This window comes from Sciurus vulgaris (genome assembly GCF_902686455.1).
Source record: "Sciurus vulgaris genome assembly, chromosome: 4".
NCBI lineage: Eukaryota > Metazoa > Chordata > Mammalia > Rodentia > Sciuridae > Sciurus > Sciurus vulgaris.
Window position 1 is genome coordinate 88780497 of NC_136464.1, and position 12737 is coordinate 88793233.

The window sequence follows — 12737 nt, forward strand, 5'->3', positions numbered from 1 at the left end:
TTCTTTCTCTTCCTCCTCCTTTTCCTCCTCCTCCTAAGTTGATGATTCTTCTTCTTCAACTTTTTCTTTTTTTCTGCTTTCTGTAGTCTGTATTGGTTTATTGTTCACAGTTTAATAGAAATGTGTTAAGCTGTGGATCTCTGAGTTTTTCCTATTTGGACTTTGTCAAGCCATTTAGATATGTAGATTGATGTTTTCATCAGATTTGGGATGATTTGGGCAGTTTGTTCTTCCAATATTCTTTCTCATTCTCCTCTCTTTCTGACATTCCTATTCCTAGCATAGGAGTTTCCTAGTAAAGTTGATGGTGTCCCACAGGTCTCTGAGGTTCTGCTCATTTTTCTTCATATTTTTTTCTTTCTTTTCCTTGAAGTGAATGAGTGTCATTAGTGAATTTTTTCATTTTAGATATTGCACTTTTCTTTTTGGTTCTTTTCCCTTGTAATATCTCTTTATTGCTCTTCTCTAGTTAATGAGACATCATTCTCACATTTCCTTTAGTACTTTAAGACATGATTTTCTTTATTAACCTGAGCATATTTTAAATAGTTAATACAAGGTTTTTGTCTGGTAAGTTCAGCATCTGGGCCTCCTCAGGAATGATGACTGTTGACTAATTATTTTTCCCTGTTTCTTATGTCTGTCCGTCCTTCCTTCCTTCCTTCCTTCACTTCTTTCTTTCTCCTTCTTCCTCTTCTTCTTCAGTGAAAGTCAGAATTTTAAATAATATAATGTGGTACTTCCCTCTTGCTTTTTCCCCATGATTTCTTGTGGTTGCTATTTGTTGTGTAGTTGTTCCTGCTTATTTAGTTAACTTTCCTGAATTAATTCTGTAATGTCTTTGTGATGTACTTCCTTGTTAAGCCTGGGTACTAAAGTCTCTGCCCAGTTAGTTTAGTGGTCGGTGGTTGGTCAGGAATGTCTTTAAATGCCTGAAATCATTATGTCTCCCAGTCTTTGCTAAGGTAGTTTGTGGGATATGAGGACATGGCTTTCTTAGTAAGTCACTTAGCTCTACTTCCTATTTGGTTGGCTTGGTAAGATTTTAGGGTCTTTTCACCTATCCCTAGGCAGTTATACAACCTTATGAGTGTACCCAGCTTTACACATGAATGAGACTTTCTAGAATCTTAGGGATATGTCAGAGCTTTTCAAAGGTGCCCATGTCTGTGTCCCTGCCTGCCTCTTTTAAGTTTTTTAATTGGTGCTTTTTTGCCTAGTTGTTATTGCCACCTTGGGCAGTTATAGTGTGAAACAATTGCTGTTGACTGTTTTTTGGAAATGCCCCCAGGGAAAAGTCTGCTCTTGCTGGAAGAGCTCTGGATCAGGTCAATACAACAATTGTCCTAAGAAGAGACTTTCAAGGAACTTCCAGACAGGCCAGATATTGACAAACAAGAATGGAGTTGGAAATTGCCATAGACATGTTCTAACCTTTACAGTGTCTGCTGGGCTACTTGATTCATCATTGTATTTATGGAGTGGAGGACTTTGGAAGGTTCTTACTCTGGTATTCTCATGACTGTCCTCTTTCTTAAAAGACAATTTTTTTTTTCTTTCTGTTCTTAAGAAAATCTGTTCTTTGATCAGCAGATTTTCTCTGGTTTGGATTTTTCAGTGGTGTTTTTAATGCAATTCAATATGTCCCTTTGGTGGTGCTCTGTTGTGTTTGCGAGAAGCACATTATTTAAATTTTAAGGTTGTCTTAATTCACTGTTGATCGCTATACCAGAATACCTGAAACTGGATAATTTAAAATAAAAAAAGGATTATTTTAGCTTGGGGTCCTGGAGGTTCAAGAGTATGATTGTGGCATTTGCTTGGCTTCTTGGCTTCATAGAGAAAACAGAAAGGCAATATGGATAGAGGAGGATAGAGGAGCTGACCTGCTTTACAGCAATCCACTCTTTTGAAAAGTAATCCATTCCCACAAGAACTAAGCCAGTCTTGTAATCAAGACATTAATCCCTCTTAAAGGCTCCATATCACAACACTGCTACATTGACAACCAAATTTTAACATGAGTTTTGGCAGAGACAAATCATATTCAAACCATAGCAGAGACCAAATCTATAATGCAGTCAAATTTCTTTTTGAGTAGGGCACTAAGCATATTTATGTGTATTTATGTTTTAAAATTAAAAATAAAGGCAGAAATTCATTCAACTAATGAATTTGGCTGGCTATTAGATAAGAAAAATCAATACGTTGGTTTGTTGAAACTAAAGTTTTTAGAATCCAAAATGATCTATAATAACCTTAGTAATATTCTAGTATAGTATATTAATTATCTATGAATGTTGGGTTAATTCACATAATAATTATAAAAAATACTACTTAAATGGTACTTGTTTTATGTTAAGCACTATTCTAACCCACTTTATATATGTTTTTCATTTGCTTCTACTTGACCTGTAGTAAATTGTGAATGTAAACATGTAAACACACACACACACACACACACACACACACACACACACAACTCCTCCTCTTCATATTCATTGAAAGCTTGGACCATATTATGTTCAATATCTGTAACTCCTCAGTTTCAGTTGCTTTACTTTAAAAGTGATACCACCAGATTATTGGTGATGAGTTCTGCTTCCTCAAATGTTGAAGTTTGAACATTAGAGAAGTACACTGAGGGACTGGGAATATAGCTCAGTTGGTAGAGTGCTTGCCCTTCATTCACAAAGTCCTTGGTTCAATACCCAGTACCACAAAAAGCGAGAACACACACACACACACACACACACACACACACACACCTAAAAAACAAGGCAAGCATATAAAGCAGTTTTTATTTAAAAAGTAGTACCACAGAAACACAGACTTCTTCCAGGAGGGAGAAGGGGGCCTTGGCTGGTATTCTGGTATCACAAGAAGTGAGTGTACCTGCATTTTTTGTAGACTTTTGCTTTCTTTGTTAGGCCTCGGAGATGTGGGATGGCCAAAAGTTAGGAAGCAGATGGGTAGGGGGAAGGGCCAAATGGAGTGATTTAGGCAGGTAGCAGCCTAGGGGGCATTAATTAGCAATTCCCTGTCTGTAGCCTTTGGGAGGGGTAGTATAGGCAGGTAATCTTGGTAATCAAAGGGCTCTGGAAACACTGACATTCCAATCTCCCAGGGGCCATCTCCAAACTTCCGAATCCAAACTGGCCTCCATTTTCTCGATTCAACTATCTATCCTAACTGCCTGTCTATAATTCTGGCTTCAAAAGCTTGTACATAAACTTATCATGGACAAAGTCTTATTTTTCTGCTCTATTGTAGCTATTGAAGAGGTAATGTTGGAATATTGCTACCAGATTTATCTACTGAAGCAGCAGACACAGCAACCTGAGCCACTTCACACATACATATGTGTGCATGTGCACACACAACATTATGTGTCACATAGTCACCAAGGCCACGGCAACTTCTTAGTGTAAGAAAAATGTGGCTCAGTTCGGGTCCCAAGGCAGCTCAGACCCTTGAATCCAGGGAAGCAAGCACTCTGGGGTGCCCAGTCTGAGTTGCAGCCCAGTGACTGCACCCAGAAAGTCACTCGGGACACAGGAACTCACACCAGAGATTTTATTAGGTGGACGACCAGATTGTCCCTCTCAGGGCTGGGAGAGAGAGAAAGAAAATGGCCAAGGAGCTTCTCCTAAGTAGTGGAATTTCCTGGGCTAACAACAATTAGGCCAGTTGCTGAGAAGGGAGTTCGCAGGCTGACAAGTAGACCAATGGCTGGCTAGGATGTTCACAGACTGACGATCTGGGTTGTAAGATGGAAAGGGAGAAATGGCTGCAGCGTAAAGGGCAAGGGAGCAGTAAATGATTGCAGTTTTATATTATATTTAGCCTGAGGGTTCTTGAAAAGAGCATTCACACTTAGGATAGTACTTGACTTGTGTTTGTATGTGTGTGTGTTTAACATGCATGTTCAAATTTAGTAGGTAATACTTGGTTTTCCAAGGCAACTGGTTAAGCCAAATCATGGATAGATTTTTGTGTGAACATAAATTTCTATTTTTGTGGCATAAATGCACAAGTGCTACTGCTGGGTTGTTTAATACTTGCATGTATAATTTTATCGGATACTGCCAAAGTGATTTCCAGGGTAGCTGGACCATTTCACATTCTCACTATCAATTTGTGAGTACTTTGGTTTCTATGTATGCTCACCTGTTTGTGGGGTTGTTACAAATTTTGATTTTAGTATTTCTGATAGGGTTTAGTATCATGTCATTGTGATTTTAATTTTCATTTCCCTAATATCTGATGATGTTTAATATATATATATATATATATATATATATATATATACATGGCCTAAATTTGTCATTCATATATCATTTTCAAATTGAATTGTTATTTTCTTATTGAGTTTAGAAAGTTAAAAAAATTTTTCTAAGTATGTGTACTTTTTCAGATAGGCGATTTTGAAATATTTCCTCCCAGTTCATAGTTTGTTTTTTATCCTTTCTATAGGGTATTTCTCAGAGCAAAACCAATTTTTTTTGTTTCTTTTGGTGCTGGGGATTGAACCCAGGGCATTGACTACCAACTGAGCTACATCCCCAGCCCAAAAACTTAATTTTTATGAGGTCCAATTTATGAATTGGATATCTTTTTATAAATTGTGCTTTGAGTGTCAAGTAAAAACTTTCTGCCTAATTTTAAGTTCTGAATATTTTCTCCCATTTTTTTCTTAAATTTTATGGTTTTATGTTCTACATTAAATCTATGACGCATTTTGAACTAACAGTTGTTTATGGTGTGAGGTGTAGGCCAATATTCAATAGTTTTCACAACAGACCCAGCACTGTTTGTTGAAAAAGTCATCCTTCCTCCATTGAATGCCTATTTTGAAATAGTGGTCTTAACTAGCCATACCAGCCTAGAAGCTCTTCAATGCATTCTTTTCCTCTTAGTTTTAATGTGATTAGAACTTCCCCCCTCCTCTACTGCCCGCCTGCTTCCATATTTTAGATTGGGATTCAGAGATTTTTCTGTCTGAGAATCAGTCTTCTTCTGTTTTCTTTTTTATCTTTCATTGTCATTGTTGGGAGTTAGAAAAATATGGCCAAATGGGAATGTTTAGTCTGTAAGTCATGAGCAAGTTTATGAAGAAGGAGGAGGAAAGGAAAAGAAAAGAGAGGTCCTGAACTTGAGCTTTTTTTTTTTGCAGTGCTGGGGACATCATTTGAAAAAAAATTTTAAATGATACATAGTACTTGAACACATTTTGGGGGCACAGTGGGATTTCCATGCACAAATACAATGTGCAGTGACCAAATCAGGGTGACTGGCATGTTTCCACAGTGAATGTTTACCTGGTTACTTGGATTGCTTTCCTGCCTGTCAATGGGAGCAACAGTCGCCCCTTCACAAACACTTTCTCATAAATAACAGCTCCCAAGTCAGGCTTCTTAAGGACATGGTAGCTCCTTTCCTGCCCCCCAGGTAGAGATGGAAGAGCTGGGCTGTTTCTCCAGAAACCTGTCTCTCTTTTCAGATGCACTGAGCAGCCGTTGAGTGGACAGCTTGGCTTATCGCCCATGGAGAGATGGGGGTGCTGTGCTGGGCTCCCCACCCTACCCCAGCACAGCACACCCACCCTCCCTAAGCTCTGGTTGTAGAAAAAGCTCTGACATGAACAGATTAGGAAAAGCCTGTCTGGCCTCTTCCTGCTGTCACCAGCTCCTGGGGCTCTGGAGATTAGTTGGGGGTGGCTGTGTGCATGGGAGGGGGGCAGGGATAGACACTGAAATGTTAGCTTTGCTTTAAAGGAACCCTTCTTGTGAGAGAGGGAGAAGAAGCCCAGCCCTCCTGCCTGCTCTTGCAGTGTCTCTGCCTGTCTGCCCTTTCTGAAACATGGAGCTTGTTCTTACTTCTAGGGATTCTTGCCTGCTCTTCAGGCAGGTGCTGGCAAAAGGGCTGGTGCTGGGACCAAATCCAACTCTGCGTGTGGCAGCCGGAGATGAAAGGCACAAATCATGTGTTGGAGGCAAAAATGGTTGTTAACCCACTTTCCCAGACAGAGGAGGAGGGTAGACAATGAATGCCTGCCCGCCTGGCATAGGGAGCTCTCCCAGAGGAGGGGTCCCAGTCACAGTTCACTTGTTCATTCATTCATTCATTTACTTAGAAGTTGATTTATCTATTCACTCACTCATTAAGAACCAACCAGCATCTGGGCCAGCCCCTCAGTGAACATTCCTTTCACTTCTCATTTAGGCTTGGCTCTGTACCCTGCCCTGGGGATGCAGATGATGAAAATATGGCATCCATGTACTTCAGAAGGGCTGGAGTCATGAGTGCTGGCCCAGATGTGCTCTCAGACGTTTCTGGGTCTCTGCCACATGTGTGTCTTTGCAGGCATGAGCCTGGCCTCTGTGACACTGGCCAGTGCCCTGCAGGTCAGGGGTGAAGCTCTGTCTGAGGAAGAACTCTGGTCCCTCTTGTCACTGGCTGCTGAGCGGCTCCTGGAAGACCTTCACAATGGTAAGAGTGTTTGGGGCAATGAAGTCACAGGGAGTTGCATGTGAAGCTTCCCATACAAACGTATTTTTGGCTGCTGCTTCTTAATTCATTATTAGTCTGAGGTATTATAATGATTAGGCAAATGACACTCACCACACAGCTACATTTTGGGAGACTGGCCTATCTCTTGAACCCATGCCATGTGGCCTGCCTTGCTTCTGCCCTGGTGCTTGCATAGTGCTTAGGGAGATACTTCTGCTTTGGTACTTGCATAGTGCTTAGGGAGGTACTGGTTGCAGCAATATAGACCTGTTATGGTTTAGACATGAGGTGTCACCCAAAAGCCCTTTGTGAGACAATGCAAGAAAGTTTAGAGGTGAAGTGATTGCGTTATGAGAGTTTTTAACCTAATAAGTGCATTAATTCACTGATAGGGATTAACTGAGGAAGGTAGGGTGTGGATTGAGGAGGTAGGTCACTGGGGGTGGGTGTTGGGGTATGTATTTTGTACTTGGTGAGTAGAGTTCTCTCTCTGCTTTGTGAGTATCAAGTCCTGAGCTGCTTTCCTCCTCCATACCTTTCTCTCATGATGTTCTGCTACATCTGGGGCTCAGAATAATGGCATTGGCCATCTATGGATTGATACCTCTGAAACTGTGAAACCCAAATAAACTTTTACTGTTATATGTTGTTCTTGTCAGGTCTTTTAGCCACAGAGGTGAAAAAACTGACCAAAACAGTGTCTCTTCCAACACTTGGGCTATCTGGGCATAACTGGAGATGGGAAGCAGGGGACAATCACCTGGGACAACCTATACTCTGTTTGTTAGATGATGTGATAGTTTGAGTCCTATCAGAAGACAGAACACACAATGTGGTCTAAACAGGGGAGGTTACTATAAAGAATTATTAAACTGTGATATAAGAATAACTGAAAGATATAAGAAAATTCTACGTGGTGCCCTTGGATTGAGGTACGTACTCAGTAAGGGACAGACTTTGAAGGCAAGTCCTCTCCCCAGGTTGGGTTTCAGACCTGTTGGAGGAGATGTGCTTGCAGATCATGATGATGATGAAATTCACTGGCTTGCTTGGTTTGTAGTCATGGCCCAGGTAGGGAACAGGCAATTACCAGTGGTGGTCAGTTGGCAAGTGTATAGATGGAGTGGAAGTTGGGGGTGATTCTTTGGGGTAGAGGCAGTTTCAGGTAAGCAGGAATATCATGTGGGCAGGAGAGCTGAGTCTGCAGCATCCGTGTAGATAAGTTAATGAGAAGGTGATCACGTGGTAAGGCCAGGTTAGGCCTTGAGGGTGACCAAGGGACTTTGTGTCCTGGGCCTGAGTCCAGGGCAGTGCCACCATCTAGAGTCATATGCCCACACCACTACCTGCCACAGCCAACAGAAGGAGAACCTTAGCCTCCCTTGTTGACTCTTCATTGCTCTCTACTGAGAAGGTTGTCATGGTGCTCCATATAGGAGAGTTATGTAAAGGAGCATGTATGGAAGAATGAATTTGGAGCTGTGAGGCATTAAATTGGTAACTGAAACAAACACTGAGAGCTCATACTCAGCTGTCAGTTCAGAAGTCCCACATGCTTGGCAGCTGCAGTGCATGCAGCAGAGGCTGTTACCATATGCGATCACACATCCTCCATTGTGGTGACTGTTTCAGTGTGGGCAGGCGGAGAGAGGTTGTGCACCTGTACCTTCAGATTCATCTTCTTTCTTCATTCCCTCTTCCCTGCCCTGGAGGTTTTAACAAACAGATGCAGAGCTCCCAGAACACCAGCTGTCTTGAGTTTGGGTCTGGCTGTAGAGAATTCAGGTTTGCACAAATTACCAGTGGAACTTGACCTCCTTGTCTTTTACTTTGAGACTTTCAGGCCACTGATGCATTTGGTTGCAGGTTCTAAATTCCTGGCCATGGTTATAGCCACCTTTTGTAATCTATGCTCCCTTGTATGAGAATTGAATTAATTCTGCTCTGTGTCTCCCTGGGGTCTTGCTTATGGTCAACCCTAGAGGCAGGTATTTCCAGGCACCTGCCAAACACAGTCCCACAGCTGGCTCTCCAGATGGTGGCCCTATCTCTACACCCCTATCACTGCCTTGGTTTCAGATTCCTCGGATTATGTGGTCTGCCCTTGGTCAGTCCTGCTTTCTGCGACTGGAAGTCTTTCTTTCCAAGATCATGTTTCTCACATAGAAGCTGCTCCTTTCAAGGCCCCTGAATTGCTGCAGGGGCAAAGTGAGGATGAGCAGCTTGATACATCACAGGTAAGAAATGTGGCGTCTCTGTAGCACCTGTCTCCTGTCCCCTGGGAAAGCCCTGTCCCTGGGCACATTCCCAGTTCCTAGTTCCACCCTGCAGAACCTGATTCTCAACCTTGAGGTAGAGTGTATCTCATGATTTGGATATTAGCGTTCCCAAAGACTATTATTAATGCAGAAATATTCAGAGGTGAAAGTATTAGATTATGAGAGATGAAACCTAAGCAGTCCATCCTAATTTGAATGGACTAGCTGGGTGGTAACTATAGGCAGGTGGGCTTATTTGGAGGAAGTGGGTCACTGGGGGTGTGCCCTGGAAGAATGCATCTTCCCACCCCCTTCCTCACTTTACTTTCTGGCTCCCATGAATGGAGCAGTGCCCCTCCACCATGCCCTTCCTCCATGATGTGCTGCCTCACCTTGGGCCCTGAGCAATGGAACTGGCCCACTATGGACTGAACTTCTAAAACTGTGAGCCATAAAAACCTTTTTCTTCTTTAAGTGTCCTTACCAGGTATTTTGGTCCTAGTGACGAAAAACTAACTAATACAGTGGATTTAAAGAATGCTGTTCTCAGGCTTTCTTTCCATTTCTTGGATAAGGGCAAGTCAATTTCATAGAGCCTCAGTTTCTGTAAAGTAGGGTTAATATGACTTAGTTGATCTGACTATTACTAACATTCAAAAGAAATACCCAAAGGCTGTGGTCTGTCTGTTGGTACCATTAGCAGCTTGAAGAAAGAACAGGGGATAAAAAAAAAAAAAAATGACCCAGCTGGGGACATAGCTCAGTTGGTAGAGTACTTGCCTCTCATGCACAAGGCCCTGGGTTCAATTTCTGACACCACTAAAAAAAAAAAAAAAAAAAAAGACTCAAGTCCCCAGTTAGGAATCCTGAGGCACAAGTAAATGTGGGTTTGGCTGCAGCAATATTCAGCATTGTGTTGTTGAAGTCAGTTACCAGTTGGAAACAAGATGATCAGTTGAGAGCGGATATGGGACAAGACAGCATTAAAATGAGACTGCTGTAGAAGTGTATTCAATGACTTGAAAATAAATTCAATATATGCATTGATATATGCATACACAGTATGATCCAAGTTTGCAGAGAGAGAAAAAAAGAGAGAGAGGAAGTTCTAAAACGCATGCACCACCAAGTTGTCTGGAGGGATTATTTCTGGATGGCAGTATCAATGGAGACTTTTGGCTTTCCTACAGTGAACATGTTTTCCTTCTGAACAGCAAAAAGTTTCAGTAGACAGTATTTTCAATTTTAAAAAGAAGAAAATCAAAGTGAGAATGATATAAGGCAGACACACAGTGCTGGGCAGGGCATACTAGGTGTTTAATGAACCACTCCTGTTCTTTCTTCCATGTTGTTTCATGGAAAAAGTGTAGATCTGGAAATGCTGTTCCTCTCAGGAGCCATCCTAGAACTGGAGCTGCTTTGCCTTTGGGATCCAAGAAGAAGAGAATGTAGCCTTAGTGGCTTCCAGGTTTGGTTTGTCAGAGTCTCCGTGTCTCCAACTCATATTACAGCAGTGATAACATCACCATTGTAGTGACCCTGGCTCTGTCACCCCACCAGCAGTTGTCCCTGCAGTTTAGGCACACACCTTCCCCTGCACTGCCAGAATCCCAGGAGTGAATCACTGGACTCCTGGGTCAGACACAGAGTTTTGTGCCTCTCAGATTCCTTCTGCTTGGTCAGTGATCCACATATACCACATTTTCTACTTTGCTGTGGACTTGCTAAGTTGCATCACGCTCTGCCCAGGGATCTGGCTTTCTGAGTCACTGCTAAAAAGAAGTGCCAAGGCAGTCTGAAAATGTCGGGGAGCTGATCCCTATGGGATGTAAATGCAAGCTGGAAGAGAACTAAGAAGATAAATCCTCCTTCCTCTCTCCTTGTGGATGGCCTCAAGATATGCAAGCCTTGCCCACCTTCCAGAGAAGTACTGAGATCCAGGAAGCCAAGTATGCTGCACTTCTGCTGTTCTTTCATGGGAAAAATGCAGATTTGGAAATGCTGTTCTTCTCAGGAACTTCCTGCTGGCTCTGTGGTCAGCATGGTGAACCTGCATCAGCCTTTGCTTCCCTTCCCCTTTTTTTTCTCATTGCTCTGGGCTAACAGCTTCTGAATGAAGTTGCAGTGCCTAATCCTTACCTCAGGCTCTGCTTTCTAAAGGACCTGAGTTCAAACAGATCTTGACTGCTCCCGGGGTCCTTCCTTGTCCCTCCCAGCACTCTCTGGTGAAGCACAGGCACTGCCTTTCCAACTTCATTTTGGCCTCTACTGAGTGCCTTGGGGAGGTCTAGTCACTCCTCTGCCCAGAGCATCCTTGAACTAGAGAAACACATGCTGTTCTCTCCTGCACATTTTCCTCTATGCAGAGACCTGAGGACTCCAAGAGTTCCAGGCCTAAACAAATAGACCAAGCTCAGAACTGGTATGCATATGTGCCTGAGAGGCTGGGCCAGGCAGAGAAGGGCCAGTGCCCAAATGAACTGGGTGAGGGTCAGTGTGGGCAAGAACTGACTTCTGAAGGAGCCAGACAGTATTTTGGTTGACTGCTTAACTCTAAGCATGGCACATGGAGTGTGCCTTAAGGGACCAGAAGACAGCAGCCTCAAGTGCTGTTAATTAGGCCAGGAGGCAGGATTACCTGGTCATTGATCTCTTATACCAACCCTAACCCTCAGTTCTGACACCCACTGCTTTCCATTCATCACACAGCTTTCTCTTCATCCAGCTTGCCTAGGTCTGTGAAGGGTGGGATGGGCACTCAGGAGAGTGTTCCCAGGAATGGTTCCTCCTACCCTGGGCTCCCGTCTAAGGTTAGGACAGTGTACACAGACTCCTTTCTTTGACTAAAATCCTTCTCTGACCAGTACACTGAGATATTTCCTTCATTACTTACCCCAGGTAGAGGTGGAAGATGTGGGCAAGTGTCTGACTACAAATCACCTGTGCTGCCATTACCCCTCCCGTGTGCATGGCAGACATTACCTGTCAATCATGGTATTCTGAGTCAGGAGATGCCTTCAAAATCTGTCTCACTGCTCTTCTGCAGTCAGCACCTACCAGTGGGCTGGTTTTAGGAATTGGGATGGACCCTGTTGTCACTATGGCCTGGGCTTGGCCCTAGACACTTCAGGACAGAGCCCTTGGAATCCAGGAAAGTTCCTAGATTTGATCAGTGCCTCTGGCAGTGCTCAGGGTGCTATTCCCACATCTGCTTTTAGGGTTATTTCTCTGGAAATGGGTACAGCTTGTGAACTTCCCTGAACGGTATCTAATCTCTTCATCCCAGGGGTGGTGGCTGGGTTAAGGGTTCAATTTCAGACAAAGACAAGATCTAATCAGCCCAGGTGACATTGAGCACACATCTTGACTTTGTCACGTGAAAAACCAAAACCACAGTCAGACCCAGTGGGCTGCTTAAACAATCATGTTTTCACATGCCACATTTCATGTCCTCGAATGTCCCTCTTCTGAAGTCCCAAAAATCTTTTCCTGAGAAAAGATCTTAGGGGCACACAACCTTGTCAATTATAGCAGAAGCACCACAATATTATACTAATGAAGTCATTCAGGGCTACTTCAGTACAGAGTGGCAGCTCAGGTTTGAGTTTTATTTGGGCAAATTTATTGGCTTGCCTTTGCTTTAGTTTTCTCCTCTGTGAAATGGGAATAATTAAATACCTACCTCAGAGCACTATTGTGAGGAATAAATAAATTTATTAAATAAAATATTTAACAGGGCTTGGTATATCGTGAGTGCTCTGTGTCCAATAAAAACAATAATGACAATGGAATTATTGTTATAGTCTCCAAATACTTTTTACTTGATCCTTATGAGTATTCAGGCAGAATACTTGCTTTACAGATGAGAAAACAGGCTCAGAGAAATGAAAAAATGCTCTTTCTGTTATATAATATTATTTTTTGGACAAGATATAGTGCTTTTTAATCAGGATGATATATAGTATG

At 42.6% G+C, this 12737-nt stretch overlaps 1 protein-coding gene across 8 annotated transcripts in view; it reads left to right on the forward strand.

The window, feature by feature from the left end:
* Positions 1-12737, forward strand: part of FRMPD2 (FERM and PDZ domain containing 2) — a gene marked incomplete at its 5' end in the record, with an annotated part of 157434 nt that overhangs the window by 34222 nt on the left and 110475 nt on the right. For 6 of the 8 annotated variants that reach the window (XM_079135851.1, XM_079135857.1, XM_079135858.1 and 3 more), the window contains 2 exons: positions 6367-6492; positions 8593-8750. In XM_079135851.1, the coding sequence (XP_078991977.1) occupies positions 6367-6492; positions 8593-8750 (284 nt within the window). Of the gene's footprint in view, positions 1-6350; positions 6493-8592; positions 8751-12737 lie in introns of those variants that run through there. The other 2 variants (XM_079135853.1, XM_079135854.1) reach the window with 2 other exon arrangements.